Genomic DNA, 22,908 nt, shown 5'->3' on the forward strand with positions numbered 1-22,908 from the left:
AAATAAAATCTATCTCTGAGTACAAAGTTTTATTTATTTTTTACCTCCGAGATGGAAACGAATACGAGTCGAGGTGAACATCTCCACATGAATATGATCTTGCGCTGCGGCTGTCGGCTTTATGTAACCGGCTAATCTCTGGAAAGTTTCATGCTGCGCCTTTGTTTCCTGACATCAGCGTTTCTGTAATCCTGCCCCGTTTAAATCCACTTGAAAATGACATGGAAAGTCACAATACAATTTTAAATGTATGCAAAATTGCTTAAAACAATTAAATAAATAGATTTTTTTTTACATTACAATTAAAGTTGAAAATAGATTACAAAAAGATTTAGCTTTAATTATCATGATTTTACGTATGTGCATTATTAAAAGTGGTTATTTATGGTAGGTCCTTGCATGACGGATTACACCAAGCATCTGAGATGGTAAACAAACTGATGATGTCAGAGGCTTAGTGATGAAGAGGTTTATCACTGCAGACACCTGTGTGTGATTCAGACCGCTCCAGACCTGCAAGACAGCATCTGGCAAAGGTAAGAAATTATTTTAAGACAAAAAAAAGGGCCTGTAACCAGAAATATTCAAACTCTTTGTGACTCTCCTCACGCAGGTGATTTGTTGGTGTGTTTTGGTGATGATGAATATTCTGGAGGACGTTCCTTTTCAGACCCCTTTGGGACCGTTAGGTGTTGAGATACAGATGTCGACTTTACCTGATATTTCTGTACCACAATGCCATCAGATCATGCAGGAAACTGAGGTTGCTTTCTTCTTTTTTCCCTCCCAATAAGTTTAATGCTGGCTAAGTTTCATTTATAATTTTGATTAATATTACTGTGGAAAAGGCAACATTCCTCACCAAAAACTTCTACATGTGTTTGCAGTAAAATACAGTTTTACAAAATACTGACTGAAGGGTCTGAACGGAAATCCACACAAATTTTAAAAATTATGCATAATTTTCCTCATATTTCACCTTTATACACTGTGTTGTGTTGGTCTATCACAAGAAACTGAGGTGTGTAAAGTACGCAAAATTTTACTAAAGGGTAGCACTACTTCAAAACATTTCTAATTAAGTAAAAGCAACAAGTAGTTAAAATCACAGGTATGAGTAAAAAATAATTTCAGTACACATTAATCATTTAATATTTAAAAATTACCTATTAGTTATGTCAAAATGTTGGTATTTTAAAGACCAAAGTTTAAATAAATCATAATTTCAGAATAAGAAGCGCTGGCAAAAGAAAAACTTTTCCAAATCAGTTTCTTTCAATATAAACTTATTAAACTTTAACAAAAACTGCAGGTCTGAATTTTTAATTAAAAATAAACGTCCGCTTCTTTCAGTTGGATACTCACGGTGGACTTAGTTACCCACAGTGGACTGAGTATCCAGAAATATCACTCAAGAAAGAGTCGCGATACTTTATAGTGAATAGTAAAAAGTACATTTTTTCCAAAAGGTTCCTGAAGCGTGTAAATGTAACTACCTACTACCCATCTCTGACTAGGTATAACTTGATAAAATGTAAAAATGTTATACTTTTGGAAGGTGTTGTTAAATTAAAGGTGTGTTTTCTTCCTGCAGTATCGATTCAATCTGGAGAGATGGATTTTAACTGGGCAGCAGCCGGTGAGTCAGGTTCCCTCTTGCCCCCCCTACTGGCTGATGTTCAGTACCCCTCCAGAAACCCACAAGCTCACTCCTAGGGGCCAGGATCTGTGGGCCCTCCGGCCCCGCAGCCACAGCCTGAGCTCCGCGGAGGACTGCTGGTTGCACCACCGCGCCGTCAAGTTCCTCCCAGCTGACTCCGATGAAGAAGATGGCTCATATAAGGACATCGCCGGGGTCCCCAGAGAACGGCCCCGCAGTGCCAGGGACCCAGTCTCCAGGGTCAAAGACATGCACCTCGCTCATTCCTCACACCGAGGTAAGCCGGGGTTATCTCCGGTCCTCAAAGGTCACAGAGCCACGTCTTCTCTCCCGGACTGCAGACCACCTTTACGCGCGCTGGAGCAGCTCAGATCACAGCAGGCAAGCTCGCTGTCTCAGGGACAGAAGAACGGCAAGAAGAGGCAACGCTCTCTGGGCAGACGGTTCTCCCAAAACACTCCGCCCGCCCAGCATTCTCCATCCAGGCCCCTGCAACAACGACCCTCCTCGGCTAGATCTGTCAGAAACCGCAGGAGAAAGGTAGTTTTCCTTCAGGGAAGGAGTATGAATCATATTAAAGGTGCGGTATGTAACTTTTATTTTATTTTTTAAATAAAGTTTTTTTTTTTTTAACATATTTGTAAAAGCTGTCTCTCTCAATTAACCTCTTATTGACCCTTTCCACGTGACGTCACTCTCTTCCAAACTCCGCCCGCTCCGCCATGACGGGCGTCAAAAGAACCTGTGCCTCCTGAAAACCTGTCAAAAAACGGACATGTGCAGCAGCTAGCCTAATATCGCTTTTATTAAGTTGATTTCGCAGCAACAAAAATGGTCACAGGGTGCTGCGCGGTCGGCTGCAGAGAAAGACAAGGGTGAAAACCAAACTTGTAATTTTGTTGTATAACATTTAATAAGGAAAGTTACGGCAGCGATGGATCACGGGTTTGCAGCGAACACTTTTCACACGATAAGACCATTAACGTTCTTAAATTTAATAAATATGATTAGAAAGCTATCAAACATTGCATTATGGAGAAGGTACAGTCTAACCATTGGTAACCATGGAAACAGTGCCCCACCGTCTTGTAGCGTAGCATGTATGGAAAAAAAACTGATTAGCATCTCGTCTTTTGTACGTTCTTATTGCTGCTCCGGTGTAAGAATAAACGACGTTTATGGCAGTGATATAAATCATGTGGTGTGAATTCAGGCAAAGTCTGTAATTTGATCAACACGTGAGGAGGCAGGAGCTAAGGGCCGGTTTCTAAGCTAGCTGTTTCTAACTTTTGCAAATACCGCCGTCTATGAGCCCCAACCAGGTGTATTACGGTCAGATAAATTAGCTCGACTCGAACAAGTATAAGTTATGAGTAAACAGCCAAAAACAACTTGGGGGGGAAAACAATTTCAGCTGCTCTGTTCAATACTCCCTCACTTCCGGCGTCCATCATGGCGCCTCGAATGATTTAGTGACGTAGTTGCAAAGGGTCAATACTCCCTGCTGGATGTGTGTTAATGGCGGAGAAACAGCTTACCGTTACAGGAAAACCGTTTATCCGCCATGCTAACTAGCGTTAGCATTCACAACTCGGTCTGCTAGCTGCTGCTTATCAGAGAGGAAACTGAGAGGGGGTATGAGCAGCACCACACAGCGGGGTGACTGACAGCGCTAAGGCCCGCCTCCTGGCTCTGATTGGTTGTTTCTAGTTTGCACTGGGAAAAGGCAGCTTGACATTTTCACAGATCTTTTGTCTCATACCATATTGTCACAACATAGAGTTTCAACAAATATACAGTATATATATAAAAAAATAATAAAAGTTACATACTGAAGCTTTAACACATTTCCTACTTTACTGAGATTACTCCTGGTTTCTCCCTCCTCTGCCAGGTCATGACAACTCCTGGCTCTCGTGGTGTTTTCTTTGACTCAGCAGCAGAGCTTCTGACAGCTCTCAGCCAGGAGGAGAGGGAGTTACTCGAAACCATCACAGAGAAAGGATACCCGTTACGCACTGCCATCCTGGCTCTGCAGAAAACTGGCTATCAGAATCCAGAGAAGGTTGGTATCTGTAGAGATTCTCATTGACTTCTAATAATCCCTAAACCAATTAGCATTACTAATAACCTAGCTTTCTGATGTAAACTGTCTCAGCAATAAGTTAATAAAACGTATTTACGTTTGTAAGAGAGGTTTGACAAAAAAATTACTTGATTGTGCTATAAAATGACAAAATGTGCCTGCAAAATACACAATACTGCCTCTTAAAAATACCTTTCTAAATGGTGCACATATTTGTGAACTAATTTGTTAATGAAATCCAAGCATATCTTCCTGATTTTCTTCTCAGGTCCTAAAATACCTGGTTGCATGTGATCGTCTTTGCCAGCTGGGCTACGATGAGGCACAAGTGGAGGAAGCTTTGGAGATGTTTCAGAATTGTGAGAGCAAGGTGAAACAATCCTATGTTTACATTTAGGCTGAGAAAAAAAGATTAATCAAATTCCAGTTTGCGTGTCAGGAAAAAGTGTGGTAGTAAAAGAGTGTGCAAGCAGCAGAGGCATCCTCTGGTGGTGAGGATTGGGAAGTTCTCAAGACTTTAGAGATTTACAACGTTTGGACTGATTCTGATGCTGGTGTTTGTCCAGGTGATGAGCACTGAACATTAGGGCACTTCATGCTTTCTTCTGTACAGAAAAAGATAAGGGCCTCTGAAAAAAAGAGGTATTCTGACTTTTTCTCAGACTCCAAAGGAAAAGTCTGAATTCTTAGATTTTTTAAATATGGATACTTAAGTTAAGCTTTATGGAGACGATTACGTTTTCCACCTGATTTAAGTACCATAGTATCACTCTGCTTTATGGTGCATTAAGATGAAGATGAGAGACAGCAGACCAGTGGGTTCTCTACCCACTGAATGAAGAACAAACATGATTTAACCAAACATTCATCAGATAAAGACACACACAAGTTTCATAAGTTTTATATTGATAGATTGGAAAAAAATCTTTTACATGGCTACTTATATGAATTTATTGTAAATTCCCACTTAACTTTATATTTTGGTCCATCTGATATAATTTTTAAATATTATATGATTGATCATTTGACCAGTTACTCATATTTGAATAGACTTTTTACCAAATACTTTTTTACTCTTGAGTAATTTCTTGGAAGGCTACTTTTTACTTTTGAGTAAAAATATGAAGTAGCACTACCCTCCTCTGACGATAAGCTAAAGGCTGATAAAACAACGGGGGCTTCCTCAACACAGTAAAGCAGGTGTTAAAACTCCGGCCCACAATAAGATTTTTATGGTGGGCACCCAACAGCAATTTCAAGAAATAAAAGCAATTTCTTTTGTTACTATCCTGCCGAATTATATTTTTAATTTGTTTGATATTTAACTTCAAATACTTGTCAAATGGAAACAGATATTTATTTATATTTTAAGCAGATTCTGCCACAAGCAGCTTTTTAGGACATTTATGATCTCAATATGGCCCAAAACAAAAACAAGTTTTCCTCCGTGCCACGCTGCACTGATGCAGTAACTCAGGCTAACATAGCTCTGACCAATCACTGAGTACAGTACATTATATAGACTAGTCTGTTAGTGTTTACTGGAATAATAAACCTTAAATGCCATTTTGTAGCATAGCTGATTGTTACATTTCTGTTTCAGGCTGCGGAGTTCCTCCACTTGCTGACTCAGTTTGATGAGATGGGCTTCCAGCAGAGCGCAATCAAAGAAGTGCTGCTTGTTCATGAAAACCACCGTGAGCGGGCTCTGGAGGAGCTGATGACACGCATGGCTTAGGTAGTCCAGTCTGAAGACACAGCATCTGGCTTCAAACATTTAACTCAAGCTGCAGCAGCAAGCTTGAAAACCTTTGATATTTGTCAATAATTAGTCTTAGTTAAAATGTTTTAAAAATTTTATTGACAGATTTTTAAAAAGTGAAAAAAAGCATTAAAATGTCACAGCATCTTATGACAGGAGAAGTATTTACAGAAGTGAAAATGGCTTTGAACGGTTACTGATGGCTGACCGTGGAGTTCAGCAGGCCCGTCTCCACAGACGATGTAGCAGCCTTTGAGAGGTCCCTCTGCAACGACAAGTAACTTAATCTAGTAATGCTGTGAAATGCAATACCTGTGAGGTTCCAATTCATGAAATTATTTTAAGACGATTCACAATTCTCTTCCTAACATACTGAAATTACTGGTCTCCTTTTGTTTGCAATAGCGTGCTATTTTTTCAATTTATGGGTATGAAATGCAGCCATCTGGTTTGACAGAGTAAAATAATTTTTTATGCTCAATTTGATTTATTGTAAGAAAAATGCATTGACTTGAATTAAAACATTTTTCCCAACAGAGAGTGGCTTGTAGTTATTTTTGGGTCAGTCCCATTTCTTAAGACTGATCAACCAAAATAAATTAAAATGGGATTAGTAATTTTCAGGAAATTAGAGATTTATTTTGTACTTGTGCACTTCAAGTGATAGATTCAAATGAGTTGGTTCAAAAAAAAAAAAAAAAATGCAGAAGCTGTTCCAAACCAGTTATTTTTGCCTTTTCTCCTATGCAAGAAAATGTCTGAAGCTACAAAACCATATTGACCATTTAATTTTTTTTAAAGATTGTCCAGTTTTGCATTGTAGAGTTAAGTCCTTAGGCCTAATAAATGTACAAAAAGTATGTTTTTTTATAGTCTGTTCTGAGATTTATACAGATATTAATTGAACTATAATATCTACAGTGACCTCATCAGCTGATGGCTTACTCACCATCAGCTAATGGGGCAGCATAACCAAGGCAACTAAACTCTGAAACCCAGACGTGTTCAGCTGAAAAGAAGCACCAAACAGTCTCTTCTAAAATTGTGGACTATTACTATCCACCAACATAAACGTTCTCTCCCACTAATAATCTGAGTAATTTTGAAGTGCTAAAACCCAGCGTAGATCCAACAACCTGTTCATTCAGGTAAGAGAAAGCTGTTACTGATATCTTCACTCCAATAAATATTAACTAAATATTTCATAATCTGCAGTCAAACTTTAATCTCAGAAGGACATTTCTCAAAACTCGTCCTTGATATGAAATGGTATTGATCTTGAAACCTCAACCTCATTATCAAGGACTAGATGCAAGTAAAACTTCATTTACCGCAAATTCCGAGTAGGAGCCCGCAATAGAGTTAATGGTAAAGGTGAGATCTTGAGCATCCTGAGACTTTGATGTGCCACATGGAGGATTTCTGAGATGGGAGAGGTTTTCCTTATTCCGGTCTAATCCCCGCATCGTATTTCCGTGTCCTGGGGTTCGCAGACTCTGCAACAAGACCAGGAAGTGATTATTGTTACCCTTTTTTAACTTTTTGGTCTCAATGTAACTTTAACATAGCAAGATAGAGGTTGGGACGTATTCAGCTGTTGATGTAGAGTTTGTATGGTTATTGTCTCTATAAAATGCTCCTTTAAAATTAAAACAAAAAGGTGTTTGGTGATAAGAACAAACCTTGCTGGCAGACAGAGGTGGTTTCAGTGAGGGGGTCTGGCACATGGTTCCACCAAGAATGCTGCTTGGAGTGGAAAAGGTCGAAGTGCTATTCATCTAAAAACCAAGAAATATTTTAGTTTCAATCCCTCATCATTTTTGAGCAATAATTCTGAAAAAGAAAAAAAAAACTGCAGAAGTATTTCACCTTTCTCATCTTTCCAGGCGTGGGAGTGCCTGCAATTCGTCGTTTAGTTGGCGTTCTCATCATTGTTCCATACAGCATATCCTCTTGTATTTGCTTAGTTTTCTTCATTTGCTATTAGAAAACATTTAGAACCAGTTTGTAAAATGGAAAGTGAGAGGTTACAGTAGCTTCAAACTTAGAGCAATAAAAGCCATACCCTTTCAAGTTTGTCCTTCTCTTTTTTCTCATGGTGTTCTTTCCACTGCTGCTGCACATATTCCAGAAATTTCTGTCCGTTCACAAGGAACTCTTTGCCGTGCTCCTCCTCCCAACTATCGATCTGGGCCTTCAAAGCCTTCTCCAACTGAAAAACATTTATAAGACGAATTACTCCACCTGCTGACAACAGGTGGTATTACAGTTTTACAAAAACATTTTTATGCACCTTGGGTAAACTTTTCTGCAGCTCAGTTCTCTGCTTTTCTTCCTTTAGGAGGTTCCCCCCTCTGTTGGTAAATCTTGAAGGATCATTAGCCTTTCTCTGGAATAGGAAAACATTAAGATATCACTACATGACGTTTATAAAGCCTTCTCCCTTAAAGTTAGATATTTCTTACATCTAGTTCCAAGTACAAGTTCCAGTTGTCCTGCCATTTTGTGACTCCCTCGAACAGTTCCTTGTGGTCCTCATGGTACTTCTTCAGATTTCTGACCTCGTCCTCATGCAGGTTCAGAAGTTCCTCAGTAAAATCATCTGTAGGAAGAATAAATGAGCCTGTAACTCGTTTTGATTCATTTGCAGCACCTATCTAAACTAGGGATGCAGTGAAAAAGAATAGAAATAGACTGAATAGATCTGGCCTTGTATATCAGGCATGTTATCATTGATACCTGAGCTAGATTTTTATGCAATATGGGGACCAACACTGGATCGGTGCATACCTAATCTAAACCACAGCTATTTACCGTCATAAAATGCAATGAAGGCATGCTGCTGTTCATCACTGTAGAAGCATTTCTTCCACAAAACAGCAATCTCAACTCTGATGGCCTCAATGAAACTCTTCATGCTGTGCATTTTCAACAACTCGAGCCGCTGGACCTCTGCCTGGAGCTGCAATAGAGTTTAAATTACCACAACTTGGATTAAGTGTTGCTTTTACTAAAAAATTGCTGTTTGAACAAACGAGGGAGCTTTCTTACTGCCTCAACGTTCTTCTTCTTCGAGCCGAGCATGTGCTCAGAAAAAGATTCCCTTTCCTCCTGAGGAACCTGAAGCCTTTCCCACAATTCCTGGATCTTTGTTCGGAAGCTTGAACAAATGAGCTCATTTTCTGTCTTGCGCTCTTGTAACTGGAGAAAAAGAGGTTTTAAATATTTTTTACACTGTCCACTTAATTCTGATATATCACGAAACACATTAAGCAAACTAACCTGACTAAGAAGTCGTTTCAGGGCAGTAATGTTGTCATTAGACAGACAAAATGCCTCCTCGTCCTCACACATCACATCCATCTCGAAACTGGTCTCAGGATTCTGTTCCAGGTCATTCATGCAAGCGATGATCTCTTTCTTGGTTCTCACAAATTCATCATGACGATACTCCTGGAGAGAGGACACTGCATGAAAATTTAAAGAACAAAGATAAAGTGAATCACTGAGAAAAGCTTTTCCAAAGTACCTTCTCTTTAGTGAGCTCATCGAGGTAGGTACGATATGCCTCGAGCTGCTTCACCGATGGGACGGCGTGCTGGTCAACGCTAAAGGGCGTGGTGCACATAATATCGCACAGCTCACGATCTTTGGCAATGAGACCTTTAAGATCCTCCATTCGCTGTGTTTTGTGTCCTTTCATCACTTCTAGATGAGTGCGGCAGTTCTTCTCCACCTGCAGGATTGTGCAGCCTTCCTCCTGCAAGTCAAAAAAACACCTTAGTATAAGACGGAATTACCAAATGCAAGTTAACTAATCAAAAGTTATACTTTTGTGATTGTCTAGCGATTCTCGAGACATTTGAAAAGCAGCAAAAAAAACAATCAAGGACAGTGATTCAGTCCAGCCTGTAGTTGTAGTGCTCAGTCAATATGTTAAGAACCAACTCTCATAGTCTTTCTGAACATAGTGGGTTTGTGAAATGAAAAACTTGCTTCCAAAATTAAAATAAGCACCAGAAAAATACTAAATTCAGCAGGCATTTATGCCATAGTCAAGTATTAAAATAACTTTTTGGCATAAATCAATTACATTTTTTTTTAGCAGTTATCAGAAGTATTGTTGCTTTTGCTTTAAATACAAGCATTTTTTTAACTGTGAAATGTGGCATTTTTACTCAAGATCATTATACTTTGAACATTAAATGTTTACATACAAAGACATCAGACTTATCATTTTTAAATAAAAAAAGCACCACAACAAACAGAAAGGTTTATGAGGTCTGTATTAGTACTTTTTTATTTAAACAATGCATTCCTGTCACAATGTACTAAATATTGGGATGTTTTACTATGTAAGGCATCTAACATTTTTGTGTTTTTGATCGTACCTTATAGGGCGGCAGCTGCAGTTCGCTGCACAAAAGACTGAGCTCCTTTTGACATGACTCAATGGTTTTTAGCAACCGCTTCTTTAGATCCTGCTCTTCAACAATCATCAGATCCAGCAAGCCCTGCACAGAATAAGAATCAAAAGAGCTTATTTCACAAGAATGCATAAAAATAAAAGCTTAACATTGTCTGGTTGGTTTTTCAACACTCACCTTAATGTGCTTATGTACATCGTTGGTTCTCCGCATCCGCTGCTCTTCGGGGATCCCTATTTCTTCCCAAATATCCTGCAGCTTGGCTAGAGCCCCGTTCAGGTAGGAAACGGACTCTGCTGCATGGACTTGACTGGAAGAAAGAAGAACGACTGGCTATGAATCTTTAATGGTTTTAATACACAAAAGACAACGTTACGGTCTGGTGGTACACTAAAAACGAGACACTCCCTTTAAGCTAACCTTAGCTAGCAGCTTACGCTGAGCTACACATAAACTCTTAAATGGCATTAAACTAGTAAAATAATAGTCACCACTCACATATACAGATAACAACAACACCCTGGTTGTTTTTAAATAAGTTGTTTTAAGTCAAAAGGCATCACTGCTAGGCTAACAATGGATGTTTAAAAAATGTAGAAAACAGTTTCCTTAACACAAATAAAGGATATATATATAATCACTACTAACCTCTTTCTCATGTCACCGTCGCAGATAACCCAAATTAGTTACAAAATATTTCTTTAGCCGTATGCAGTCTGTGGCTCTCGCAGAAATTGCTTAATAACGTCAAACCCGGTGTGGCTACAGCTGACCGTTTGTGAAGTGTTTTTCAAATTTTCGCCCACAATAGCTGTGCGCTGATTGGCTGGTTAAAGATGCGTAATGGCACGTTGTCCTGCTCGTTACTGCCCCCATCAGGACTGGAGTACGCAGCGCAAAACTCCCTCTACTCTGGTTGTAATAAAATCTTGTAAGTTTAACGTGAAAGGATTTTTTTTTTCAAAAGACAAAGCATCCGATAGCACTATTGTTTTACTATTCTTTGGAATTAAGGGGGGATTTCCCCATATTCCCGTCTTTTCTGTCTACGTCCTGCCTGTAAACACTCCTCTGACGGAAACATCAGATTCAGTGCTTCGGTAAAGTTCGCTTTCAAAGCCCATATATCACCGCTCTTCAAATCTGTTAAATGCAATGGACATTTTTAGCCGATTTTGTCACATTTCAAACAGTAAGTGCAACAAATGAGACAGATACAGAGCTAGACGAACAAATCCGAATGTTGCCGAAGGCTGATGACGTAGGCGGCCACGATGCCAAAGGGAAACAAACAACCCTGAACTCAAATAGCAGACGAAGAAACTAGATCAGATGAATCTTTAAAACGGGCTTAGTTCCCACTAGAATATGGGAATAAAGTTAAAGAAGACAGGAATAAGCAAGCAGTAAAAATCTTGAAACGAATGAAAATGTTGCAGTGAAAAGTAAAATCTTCAAAGAGGTGAGTGGGAATGAAATGATAAAATGATATTTGGAGATTTCATCCACACGTTTACAACCAATATGTCTTCATTAAACCCAACCCAACCCGTGACTACAGTTTATGAGCTCTAGTGCAAAACTTAACTCTGGTCAAAGTTAGACCGCATCATACTGAACAAATGTTCCTAAAACGCTTCATGAGCTAATGAAACTTTTAATCTATTTATTAAACCACAAAGAAGGAACCACGTCGATGTTTTTTCATATGTAGAAACTGGTCAAATCAGGTCTGGCCAACAGTTTAGAAATGATAAATTAAATACAATTAATGATCTATAACTCTTTTGTTTCTTGTAGAAAAAAAGCTAAGCCAACAAATGAAACAGCCTGTTTGGGATTCAGATGACAAAGAATGTTTAAAAAAATATTTGTTTTTGCTTTTTTCATTCTTAAAGGATAATCATTATCAAACATATTCTAATATTAGCAAAGAATGACTTTCAAATTATGATATCGAAACACTGATATTTAAAATGACCAATTTGTCTGCCTTAAGCGTCTAAACCATTGCCTAAAATTCAGTTTGTGATTTGTAAAAAGCCTTTCAGTTATCGAACTTTAATTAGAAGATTTTCAGGCTTTCCAAACCCAGGTCTAGATCACCCAATGCCCTGTTACCACAATAGTTGGACAAATCAAACCTGGGCTCATTTATTCTGCACAAATTTATTTAGCTACAACTTTTAATGTTTATTTATTTACATTTTTAGCTTTCTATACACAAGTTTTTGTGTATAGAAATGAATTTGGATTATGAATAACTTAGTCTAACATGTTCTTTTTGCTACACTCCTTTTATCTGAAATTATGGTCAATCTGTCCATCTGGTTGCTAAATCTTCATAGAGCCACACAAAAACAAACAGGGCCAGCAACCAGGATTCAAACCCAGGACCTTCTTTCTTTAGATTAGATTAGATAGCATTTATTGTCACTGAACAGGATTCAACAAAATTTCTATTGCAACTCCCGTGCAAAAAGTCAAATATATACAGTAAATAAAATAAACAAACACACAATAATAATAATAACAATATATACAACTAAAATTAACTAAAGGCACTCAACCACACCAAAGAAGTAGCAGCAGGTCCAATTATGGTAAAATGCAGATGATATGGCAAACACAGGAGCTCCGAGCCGCAGCGTCTACACGCACCGCCATCTTAGATTGTAGATCTACCCAATACTGATAAAAGCTGTGGCACTGGTGTGTATAGTTGTATTATATCTTCATATAGATAAATGTTTATGTCTTTGCTTGATAAAATATTTAATTTAAGTTCTAACTGACTTTCTTTCCATGCAGGCTGGCTGTGGTGTTATTCATATCTCTCTAGTAAAGGATTCTCCCTGTGAGTGACTGGTGGTTTTATTTCCCCAGGTGTTCACCGAGTCCAGCAGGTGTAGAGATGAAGTCTGTGTTGTATTAAATATATTCTCTGAGGTACAGACTCTCTCTACATGCCTCTACAATCTGCTTGCAGCTGCAGTTCTGCACCAGAACTCCTGTGTTTTATGGCTGCACACTATATTGCTGAATTTTCTGTTTCAGTGATGCTTTAAATTGGCCACAGAGTGCTTTAGCTTCTCACAACTGCTGGTGTGTGTGTGCGTGTTTGTGTGCCTTGTTAAAGTAGTCATAGCCAGTGAGCTTTTCCATCTTTTGACACATTACAACCACAAACCTCTATGTGTTTTATGATTTTATATGGTAGACTAAAGCAAAGCAACACATATCTGTGAAACAGAAGGAAAGTGATACTTGATTTTTAAAGTTAAATTTGCATTTGTATTCAACACCTTTTACTTTGACATCAGAAGTCCCCCAAATAGTAAATAGACTCTGCCTCAATTAATCTAAGGGTAATTTCAGTGGGTAGACTAGTTGTCTTGCAATTGGAAGATTGCAGGTTTGATTCTAACTTCTGGATGTAGTTGTGGGCAATGCACTTAACCCCAAGTAGCCCATATGTGTTCACATTTGTAGGCTAAAGTTATTTTAGTGGTCAGTTTGACTGAAAAAGCATGTAAATGCATTCCATTTACCACTGAATCGAAACTCAACATAAATCCAGCTGTTCTGTGAAGGCCTGAGAGGTTTGTTAATGAACAACCAGCAAGTTGTGGAGAGGTTTAAAGCAGGGTTAGGCTATAAAGCAACCCCAGGTCTGAACATGTCCTAAAGCAATGTTCAATTCACCATCAATAGAGAGTATATGTCTGTGTATATACTCTGTCAGGCCAGGCAAGGGTAGCATTAAATCAGAGAAGCAGCAGAGAGTCCTATAGAAGAAGACGGGGCTCTTTTTAAGTTTCACGCTGCTTGAAGCAGTAGTAAACTTGAAAAGGTAGTCGAAGATTCACTCTCCAGCAGGGCAATAACCCTAAAGGTACAACCAGATATACAATGGAGTGGTTCAATGCAGTGTGTTAAAGTACAGACCAAACCACAACTTAAAATCTGATGCAGTTGCTTTCCTTCCAATCAGATCAAACTTAAGCCATTGTGTTAGGAGAAATTCATACAAAATTTCAGTCTCCAAAATGCTCCAAACATACCCCCAAAGAAGGGATAAATACAAATACAAGCCACACTTGTTGGATATTTATTTCCTTCCTGTTTACAATTTTGTGCAACTTTATGCTGTCCTAACCCATAAATTCCAAAATAATACATTGGAGTTTGTGGCTGTAACATGACGAAGAGTTAAAGACTTCAAGTTGTATGAATATTTTGTGCAGGGCACTCTAGTATCTGTGCATTTAAATATGTCTTTTGGTACTTTTTCCTTTAATACAACAAACAAAACAGTGTTTTGATACCAAGTTCTGACAATCAAAAGTTCCTGAGCCACGTCCAGCCAAGCAAATATTAACATATTTTGGATTAAGTTGTCTCTGTATATCAACGTCAAGGACACAGCTTAATATTTATTTACATATTTAAACAGCTACATTGTGTTTTTTTTACAAAAAAAAAATAATTCTTGTACAAAAAACCACTTTTAGAGGAAAATGAAATGGTGTATGTGGATGTTAAATGCCAAAATGTCATTTCAAATAAATAAAAAAATTGTCAGAAGGACAAATATAACCTGCAAATCCACAAGTAAAACATCATTTTGGGAAATTTAGTGATCTGATCATTGTAACAAACAGCCTTTGTTTCCTCCTCAGTGATGATAGTGACGTAAATAGAGGTTTTTGAGCACCTCCTCGCTGAACTGGTAGGTGAGCTTCTTCTTCACTTTTTTAATCTCTCCTGTTTTGCCATAGTTCCTCAAGGCTCTGGCCATTTTTTGGTAGGTCATTTTTTTGCGATTTCCCTTCTGGATCCCCCAGTGGGTCGCCAGAGCCTCTTTGTGTTTGGTGGAAAACTGGAAGATGCCCTTGTCCTGGTCCACCCACCAGATGCTGTCGCTCATGTCGCCCTTTCTGAGCAGGTCCAGGAGGAACTGGTACAGGCGGATTTTCTTCTTGTTGCCTGGAATGGGAAATCACATTGTTGTTTATTAAGATTTCAGTAAAGGGGAAAAAAATAAGATCATTATTATGTCATACATTTGCACATTTGTACCTGGGTCTTTCCTGAATGAGCAGTTGTAAACTTCATACTCATCCTCCCCCTCTGACACTTGCAGCGGGGGACTGACGGCTCTCTGGTCCTCCTCTGAGTAGTAACGTCGAGGTGAGGCCAGGGTTGGGTACTGGTAGCAGAGGGATGGGGTGTAATATGGGATCTTTAGGGGAAATTTTAAGCATTTCAGAAAGCCGCTTTTTGAAAGAAGGTTTTGCAATCACGCAATGTCTGATTTTTTTTTTTGCTTAAACACAGCTATTGTCCTAAAAGAGGAAGTTGCTCTGCCAAAATAGATTCCAGTGCTCAGCAACAACACGTGGTGTGGATGACATTTCAGTGAAAATGTCCCAGGCTTTCCACAACATGGAGGGCGGTTGTTGAAATCACAGTCAAGAGTCATTATTGTTTTTATGAAAATAACTTTGGATTATTTTTAGTTTATAGTTGTAGCTAGTTCTAAAGAAAGTATGGATTCTAAAACCAGAGTAACAGCTGGCATAAGGTGTTTTGGTCAGTTAAAAAAACAATAACTGTTGTGAGAGCTCAACATTTTAAAAACATAAGAAACATAAAACATTTCTGGCTGATCTGTTATTTTTGTGTCAACCGTACGTTTGCACAGACAAACTCACTTGTGATGACAGGGTGAGCGGAGCCAGTGGCGTCTCCAAGTGAAGGTGCAGAGACTCGTTGCTGAGGGGGAACGGCTGAATGAGCTGCTGAGGAGACACGGCCTGCAGCTCCGTCAGGTGATTCACGGGGGAACCCTCAAAGTCTGCCGGCTGGACCCGGTCAGAGTGGAACGGCCATCTGTGGTCTGACAAGTGAGGGGTGTTAAAGCTGATGAATTATCATCTTATTAAAGCAGTAAATCCCATATTCTCACCTTCGTAAATCTCCCCCACGTTCAGGTAGGGGTACAGGTCAACAGGTGGTCGATAAATCTCCGGCTCATGTGGAATAGCATCCTCGGATGCCTATTTGAGATTTTAAAATATATTTATTTCCCAATCGGATATATACTACTGCTTAGACAATTAAAAAAAACAAAACTTCTCAACATATTTGGATTAAACATCACTGGCTAAATTATAAACATACATCCCTGTAAAGCGCACACAAAGATAAAAATCAGGTTTACTAATCAGTATGTTTAACTTTGTGTCCTAAACCTATAAAACAATCAGTGAAATCCCTCCAGCCTCCCTCTTTCATCTGAACTCTGACCAAACACTCATCTCTCCATTTAACTGAAATAAAGCTATAAAATAGAAGCACTTACAGACGTTATGACAAAGCCATCCATCTTGTAAACAAGGCAGCATGAGAGTCTTGACTTTTACAGCTTGTGATAAAAGTTGTGTTTTTCCTATTGCTACACTGAGAAACACGCAATGTCGGCTTCAGCAGGCAAAAATGGGAACTGAAAGTGAGAAATCAGCTAAGCTGGACCCTATGCAGGCGACATTCATAACACCCAATTGTCAAACTCATATGATCACCTAGTTCCTGATGGCCACTGATTGGTTTTAAATGCATTTCCTGCAGTTTTTTAAAAGTTCAGACATACAGCAAAGCAGGCAGAAACCTGTTCACTGTTTGATTAGGTGCATGAAAATGTACATTTGTTATTATACCTTAAATAAAACGGATTTGCATCTCTTTGTGAATAGTAGATCTACTTGTGCTGTGATGTGATTACATTTTAATAAAACATAACGTTTTCAAACTGGTTTTATAAGTGAGCAGGAAAATCTACTTCATGAAATGATCTGATCACACACAGATTTAATGGCAGTCTTACCTCAGTATGATTAATTCATGTAGGATTTTTAAAAAATTATTATTTTAAGCATAGTGCTCTCAGGAGCTGAAACCAAAAGCGAAGTTTGGATCCTCGCTGGTTCCCCTTTTAGTTTGGCATTCTGGTTTCAATAGAGGAAGTTCTGACCATGAGAATGAAACCAGTGAAAACATGACTGAAATGGTCTGAGGCTCCGTGTTCCTTTGAGTCCCTTTTCCAAGCAAGCTGGAGGGTGGTGGGGGGGGGGCTGCTAACATGCAAATAAAAAGAGGAACTACTTATGTGCAGTAAAAAATATGAGCGGTGTCATTTAAATCATAAACTGAGTAGCATAGGTGCTGTATCTTTTACATGTACAATCGTTTTTAGGGGAATAAAAAAAAGATAATAACACAGGCTTTGTGATGTTAGAAGAGAAGTGCAGGTTTTCCTTCAGGCAATCAGGTGAACTGGTGGCAGATCAGCAACGTTTTTTTTTAATGCAAAACAAGAATCCCAGAGAGGCTGAGTCGAATCAGATGTCACAACTAGGAGGTGTTTTCCTCATTAGAGAGGCTGCATGAGACAATCGGTCCAAGTTTTCATTTATAATAATTTTGGAATTCTACTATTTGAGCTACACAAGATAATTTGCTAACATAACATATTTTTAATGACATTTATAAGTAGCATTTATTTATAAGAAACATGTTTCATGCTAGTTAAAATTTGATCAGATGTCTAAAAACAGGATCCAGACGTGCTGACGTCTTTTCTGGTTAGTATGAGAAAAAATGGGGAAAAAAAAGCAACTTTTCTTGCTTTATATATATATATATATATATATATATTCCCTTTTCAAAATATTTTTCAAAAAAGTGACATATTTTTCAAAAATATTTCAACAATATTGATATATTTTTCAAATATTTGAAAAATATTTTAAAAATACAACTAAATAATGTATACAAGTAAGAAAGGGAAAACATCGATTTTTGAAAAATGTTGCTTCACTTATGACCATGTCTAAAATAGTAAAAATGCAAATCAGGACCCACTTTGAGTGGGGAATATATTCGTAACAATCAGCAATATTAATCAACTTCAGCAACTTATCAGTTTTCATACCAAAACTGCATGAAGGAGACACAACCAAAAAACTTTCAGTTTGAGTAAAATCTGGGTTTTGATTGGATCCTAAATGAATACCTCCAGCACAGTACCCCATGAGAAGCTTAAATGGTTTTATGTTGTTTTATAACCTACCCATGTTTTACACTTCCTCACAACTTTTCCGGTCTGCTTACTGTTTGTTCGCTATTCGCTATATTGTTCTTCAACGAGACTGAGGGTCTCAAAGCACAGCTGTGTTCACACTGAGACTTAGATGACTTCAGAAAGCAGTTGGTTATAATTCGTTACCTTAAAGTGAATGTGCAAGACACTTTCTGTCTAGAGTGGAAAAAGTTTAAAGGCAGGTCTTGGGATACTTTTGCATTTATGGTCATATATTAAATATCACCAATACCGCCCTTTGGCTTTAAATGCCAAACAGTGTTTCTCACCTGATCTACAGAAAGACCCAGACAGTTATTTGTACAGCTGTGCTGGAATGGAAATTTACCAGAAGCAATCTATTGGATGTGATGAAACCGCTTCCTGTACATTACACAAAGGAAGCAAGGCCAGCTTGCGGGGGCTTAATATGGTCTGCCTTTCAGTGTTTTACTACTTGAGACAGCAGCGGCTGTTTTTATTCAAGAGACGGTCCATTAAAGGGAGGAGGCAGGATGCATCCTCTTGAGTGGCTCTGGCAGGCTCTGGAGATCTCTTCCTACACATGATGGTCCTCGGTGCAGTAAGTGCAGCTCTGGGGCGACTGTTTCCAAATACTCGCTCTGTCTCCATCTGCTGGAAAGAGCTGCTGGACGCGACCAGTATCCGGGATACACCGAGTTCAGATGCATAAAGGAGACTCAACCAAAACAGCGGATCGAGGCCCCGGTTTTTTTTTTTTTTTTTGGTTTTTGGTTTTAATCTTCCTCCAAAAATATTTGGTTCATTTAGGTGGTCGGAATTTGGGAGAAATGAGGGCTTGTGTCCTGCATCCACCTTTCGGATTTGGACATATCGCTGAATTTGCTCCACACCGCAGCCAGTGAAAGCAGCAGCATCCAGGAGCCAGAGTTGCCCCTCCACCACCACCCGGTGAAACCGTCACGGCGCCGAGGCCAGAAGCGCATGGAAACATGGCTGCTATGAGGACTTTAACCGTGGCGGGGCTGTTTTTGGCGTTCTGCGCGCTGGGACTGATAGCCGTGGCGATAAGCACCGACAGCTGGTACGAGACGGACGCCAGGCGGCACCGGGAGCGCTGCAAGAATTACTCAAACAAAAGAAACGACCCGGGCTACATCTACATCTCCAACAATAACCTCCCGCTCCGCATGCTGCCGAGGGAGAAACACGCAGAGAGGAAGGGCGATATTCTGCTGCGGGCCAAGAGGCACTTCTTGCCTCCCGCCTCCGCCATGGAGTCCCTTTGCAGTCGGCACTTCAACTCCACCATCACCGGGCTGTGGAGAAAGTGCCACCGGGAAGGGTTCGACCTGGAGACGGAGGATTTGATCTTTAAAGGTCTGAATGTTTATTTGATGTTTAATGGTGTTGAATTGATCGTTTGGGTTGTGTGTATGAGCGACGCTGCGCTGTGTAATTTCGCTATCCAAGGTGCTGATGCTGCGCACAGACCGTCAAGGCCTCTACGCAGCAACATGGAGTACAGTTACAATGCAATCGAGCTTTGTGTTTTCTTTTTTTTCCGCCAAGCGCGAAAGGGTGAGCTGTAGTAACAGGAGCTGGGAGATGCGTACGGAAAAGCTTACTGTACAACAGAGTGGGTGGATAGATGGGTGGGTGGTGGTGGTGGAAGAGATGGGAAGGATGGGGGAGGGTGGTGGGGTTGGTAGCTGTTTTGTGGCGACGGAAAGAAGGGGGTGGCAGCAGAGAGCCGTGTGATATCCTTCCCGTCTGATCTGAGCGCTAATGCGAGTGCGTCCTCTTTGTGTTGTTTACATTCTCAGGATTGGTTCCGCGCTGCACACCCATAAAATACTACTACTCTTCTGCAGCGCTGCCTAGAAACCTGCCAATAAATCTGACGAAGACTATCAGGCAGGATGAGTGGCACGCACTCCGTGAGTAGACACCACATTTGATTGATTTATTTATTTATGTTGTATTAGTCTGATTACGTGTAAAAAAAGGTTGCACCGCCTTAAAAACCCTGTGCTGTACGTCTTTTTCAGACCTCCAGAGGATGACTGCCAGTTTCATCGGCATGGCCATATCCATCATCCTGTTCGGCTGGATCATAGGCGTGCTGGGCTGCTGTCAGGAGCATGATCTGATGCAGTATGTGGCTGGACTCCTCTTCCTCATGGGAGGTAAGATAGTCCTGCCCTGGCTCACCACACAGGGGCAGTGTGGTCTCTGCTAATGAGGGTGCTTTTAAATGTCTCATCCGCTGCACTGGCCTCGTTTCCCATCAGAAACGATATGTGGGCGAATCCACCATATTGTGAGTGGCAAGTTAATTTAGAAGACGCACGTTTACGAAGACCCCCCCTCCCCCCAATAAAGTTCAATTAATTTGGATAAATATGTTTTATTTACAGTAATAAATGTGCATCTATATCCCTTGTGATAGGAATAATTTAGATACAAATGGATGATAACTGCAAATCAATGTAAGATGGAACAACCACTGAATCAATAAAATAAAATTAAAGTGACTTTAATTTAATTTGTAATTTGTTAGGAAGGAGCAATGAAGGAAACTGAAAGTACTTCCTTCAAATTTTAAGATAGCTAGCTCTCTTAAAATCCTAAAATTAGCTAGTTAGCTAGCCACCTAGCTACCTCGCTATATCTACCTTGATAGATAGATAGATAGATAGATAGATAGATAGATAGATAGATAGATAGATAGTCAGTTTGAAACATACAGCTACATAACAGGATATCAACAAGGCAGTGTACTGAAGACTGTGTCCAGGTTATTAGGTAAATTAGCCAGTAAGTTATAGAGGTTTAAAAACATATTAAGAGAGGTGATTGAAAAGAACTTGTAAAAGTAGCTGGTTTGATCATTTTAAACCCTTAAAGGCTTATCAAAGTTGCGCCTTAGACCTAAAAAAGCTTCACAGTATCACAACCCAGCCACATAGCTCAACCCTAAACGTCGAGCTATGTGGCTCTCATGTTATATCTACTCTTCTATATCTACGAAACTGTTTTGTAATCATGTCTAACTTGTTTTGTTTTGCCCTCCATCAGGGACATGCTGCATAATCTCCCTCTGCACATGCGTGGCTGGGATCAACTTCGAACTGTCCCGCTATCCCCGCTACATGTTTGGTATACCAGAGGATATCAGTCACGGTTACGGCTGGTCCATGTTTTGCGCTTGGGGTGGACTGGGCCTCACATTGCTGGCAGGCTTCCTGTGCACGCTGGCTCCTTCCCTCTACCCCCCACACACCCCTGTGGCTCACAAGCCCAGACAGGAGAACGGCTGCGTGTGACGGGCCGTGACCACCCAAACAGACGCCTGTCTCATCCTGAAACAGTTTCTGAGCCTCGCTCCGCAGACAGTTTCATCCGGGGTCACTGAGCGCCTTCAGACAGAGAAAAAGCACAGGCTCCCAGACAGACAAAAATGACACAGAGGTGACATTTGCCTGAAGCTTAGTTCCTCTGGTGCTTTTTTTCCGAACGAACTCTTATGTGTCATTGCTTGCTCTACAAGAGGGGGACATCATCATTTCTTCTTATAAATTCTGCTAGATTGAGAAGAAGAAAAACAGAAAAAGAAAAACTGGCAGAAACTCAATAGCAGAATTTTGAAACAAACTGTATTGAAGAGAAAATTATTGATGTGCATCATCACATTTCAAAGGGCAACTGTGTACCATTATGTACCCATTCAAAACTATAAATATGTATATGTACTTTTTGAACTGTATGTATGCAGATGCATTTGTGTTTATTCAAGAAAAATATGAGCATTAAGACCAAACAGTGTTTGAGGGAAATGTTTTGTTTGTTATCCAGGTCTTACCTTCACCAAGATATTTTTGGAAAAAATAAAACAGCCATTCAAAACTAATAAACTGACATATAAATGTTTTTATAGATGACGTTTAAACTGACATGGGTTCACTGATGTCTCAGCAGGCAGAGAAACGGCAGCTTAAATTTCTCTTAACTGCTTACATGTGCAAATCCAAGCAGCCAGAACACGACATGAATCAGAAAACTAAACTGAATTATAAACTTTTCCCAAAAATGACAGAAACAAGCAGAGAAGCAATTTTTAGCTGTCAGTTAGAGGTAAACAAACTCCACTGAAACGTATAACACGATTAAAGCCAGTTGTATTCATCAGACTCTCTTCTATCTTAGATCACAAAGAAATTAAAATCAGTACTTTTAAAACAAATGCTTCACTCAGGTTTTTCATGTCTTCATGGTTCACTGCCTACAGAACAAAACAAACAAAATAAGTAATTAAAGACATTTTTTAAAAATAAATTTAAAAAAGCAATAATAATTTTTATTTGTCTAACTTTTGACTCCGTCCATCCGTCTATCCATTCATCCATAAATTCATCCATCCATCATATGGATGGATGGATACCTTTTATGGAAATGTAATGTTTTCAGGAACAGCCAGGATATAATGTATTTCTGGATTTGTTTCATTCTTATTTTAATCTTAAAATGAATTGTCTTAAAGTTAAATTGGACTTTAGTTCTGCTGTCAACTAACATATCCTAAAGATCCAAGATGATGTTTAAAAAAGTGGATTAATTTCTGCACTTTCATTATTACACATGCTGGTAAATGAAACATGGTCACAGCTGACTCTCCTGTGTGAAAACAGCAGGGCTACTAATTCACAATATATTTAGCAATTATTTATGACAGAAACACAAGTTCTCTTGAAGGTTTTTTTCCCAGTGCAGAGAGGAAGGGGTCAACGTTTTTTCAGGTCAACTCGGTGCTACATTCCTGACCTTTCTTTGTTTGTCCTGAAAATA

The 22,908-nt window shown here is 39.4% G+C and overlaps 4 protein-coding genes across 6 annotated transcripts; 2 read left to right on the plus strand and 2 right to left on the minus strand.

The window, feature by feature from the left end:
* The first annotated feature begins 125 nt into the window (after positions 1-125).
* On the plus strand, positions 126-5,651 carry LOC114154133 (ubiquitin-associated protein 1-like). Of its 2 annotated transcripts, XM_028032949.1 has the most exons (6): positions 126-536; positions 614-763; positions 1,595-2,200; positions 3,555-3,725; positions 4,015-4,116; positions 5,350-5,651. In XM_028032949.1, the coding sequence occupies exons 2-6, from the start codon at positions 638-640 to the stop codon at positions 5,482-5,484; spliced, it is 1,140 nt and encodes a 379-aa protein (XP_027888750.1). In that variant the 5' UTR covers positions 126-536; positions 614-637; the 3' UTR covers positions 5,485-5,651. The 2 variants fall into 2 exon arrangements, with proteins under 2 accessions (XP_027888750.1, XP_027888759.1); XM_028032958.1 differs by having other exon boundaries at positions 126-763.
* Positions 5,585-10,744, minus strand: LOC114154126 (protein regulator of cytokinesis 1-like). The gene is made up of 14 exons (XM_028032935.1): positions 10,584-10,744; positions 10,113-10,245; positions 9,900-10,022; positions 9,038-9,268; positions 8,791-8,961; positions 8,560-8,709; positions 8,323-8,470; positions 7,974-8,110; positions 7,802-7,897; positions 7,574-7,720; positions 7,378-7,488; positions 7,191-7,286; positions 6,840-7,004; positions 5,585-5,773 (listed from the first exon to the last, which is right to left on the minus strand). Exons 1-14 carry the CDS (start codon positions 10,592-10,594, stop codon positions 5,702-5,704), a joined length of 1,791 nt encoding a protein of 596 aa, XP_027888736.1. The 5' UTR covers positions 10,595-10,744; the 3' UTR covers positions 5,585-5,701.
* Positions 10,745-14,017: 3,273 nt separating this feature from the next.
* spi1a (Spi-1 proto-oncogene a) lies at positions 14,018-16,478 on the minus strand. Of its 2 annotated transcripts, none has more exons than XM_028026655.1 (5): positions 16,303-16,478; positions 15,907-15,997; positions 15,653-15,837; positions 15,018-15,147; positions 14,018-14,924 (listed from the first exon to the last, which is right to left on the minus strand). In XM_028026655.1, the coding sequence occupies exons 1-5, from the start codon at positions 16,324-16,326 to the stop codon at positions 14,614-14,616; spliced, it is 741 nt and encodes a 246-aa protein (XP_027882456.1). In that variant the 5' UTR covers positions 16,327-16,478; the 3' UTR covers positions 14,018-14,613. The 2 variants fall into 2 exon arrangements, with proteins under 2 accessions (XP_027882456.1, XP_027882447.1); XM_028026646.1 differs by having other exon boundaries at positions 15,018-15,180; positions 16,303-16,476.
* A 2,574-nt stretch (positions 16,479-19,052) lies between these two features.
* Positions 19,053-22,004, plus strand: tmem276a (transmembrane protein 276a). The gene is made up of 4 exons (XM_028004803.1): positions 19,053-19,440; positions 19,887-20,000; positions 20,112-20,249; positions 21,142-22,004. The coding sequence occupies exons 1-4, from the start codon at positions 19,053-19,055 to the stop codon at positions 21,387-21,389; spliced, it is 888 nt and encodes a 295-aa protein (XP_027860604.1). The 3' UTR covers positions 21,390-22,004.
* Positions 22,005-22,908: the final 904 nt, after the last annotated feature.

This window comes from Xiphophorus couchianus, chromosome 2 (assembly GCF_001444195.1).
Source record: "Xiphophorus couchianus chromosome 2, X_couchianus-1.0, whole genome shotgun sequence".
NCBI lineage: Eukaryota > Metazoa > Chordata > Actinopteri > Cyprinodontiformes > Poeciliidae > Xiphophorus > Xiphophorus couchianus.

What these genes read in the sequence shown, in the direction of transcription:
- spi1a (XM_028026646.1), bottom strand. Translation starts at nt 16,326, where the DNA reads ATGGATGGCTTTGTCATAACGTCT. An exon ending in CGTGGGGGAGATTTACGAAG is followed by an intron (nt 15,838 to 15,906) that starts GTGAGAATATGG and finishes CTCACTTGTCAG; the next exon opens with ACCACAGATGGCCGTTCCAC. An exon ending in CTCATTCAGGAAAGACCCAG is followed by an intron (nt 14,925 to 15,017) that starts GTACAAATGTGC and finishes TTCCCATTCCAG; the next exon opens with GCAACAAGAAGAAAATCCGC.
- tmem276a (XM_028004803.1), top strand. Translation starts at nt 19,053, where the DNA reads ATGGCTGCTATGAGGACTTTAACCGTGGCGGGGCTGTTTTTGGCGTTC. An exon ending in GGAGGATTTGATCTTTAAAG is followed by an intron (nt 19,441 to 19,886) that starts GTCTGAATGTTT and finishes TTACATTCTCAG; the next exon opens with GATTGGTTCCGCGCTGCACA. An exon ending in ACTCCTCTTCCTCATGGGAG is followed by an intron (nt 20,250 to 21,141) that starts GTAAGATAGTCC and finishes GCCCTCCATCAG; the next exon opens with GGACATGCTGCATAATCTCC.
- LOC114154133 (XM_028032958.1), top strand. Translation starts at nt 638, where the DNA reads ATGATGAATATTCTGGAGGACGTTCCTTTTCAGACCCCTTTGGGACCG. An exon ending in TCAGAAACCGCAGGAGAAAG is followed by an intron (nt 2,201 to 3,554) that starts GTAGTTTTCCTT and finishes CTCCTCTGCCAG; the next exon opens with GTCATGACAACTCCTGGCTC. An exon ending in TTCAGAATTGTGAGAGCAAG is followed by an intron (nt 4,117 to 5,349) that starts GTGAAACAATCC and finishes TTTCTGTTTCAG; the next exon opens with GCTGCGGAGTTCCTCCACTT.
- LOC114154126 (XM_028032935.1), bottom strand. An exon ending in AGAAGAAGAACGTTGAGGCA is followed by an intron (nt 8,471 to 8,559) that starts GTAAGAAAGCTC and finishes ACTCTATTGCAG; the next exon opens with CTCCAGGCAGAGGTCCAGCG. An exon ending in AGAAGGACAAACTTGAAAGG is followed by an intron (nt 7,489 to 7,573) that starts GTATGGCTTTTA and finishes GTTTTCTAATAG; the next exon opens with CAAATGAAGAAAACTAAGCA.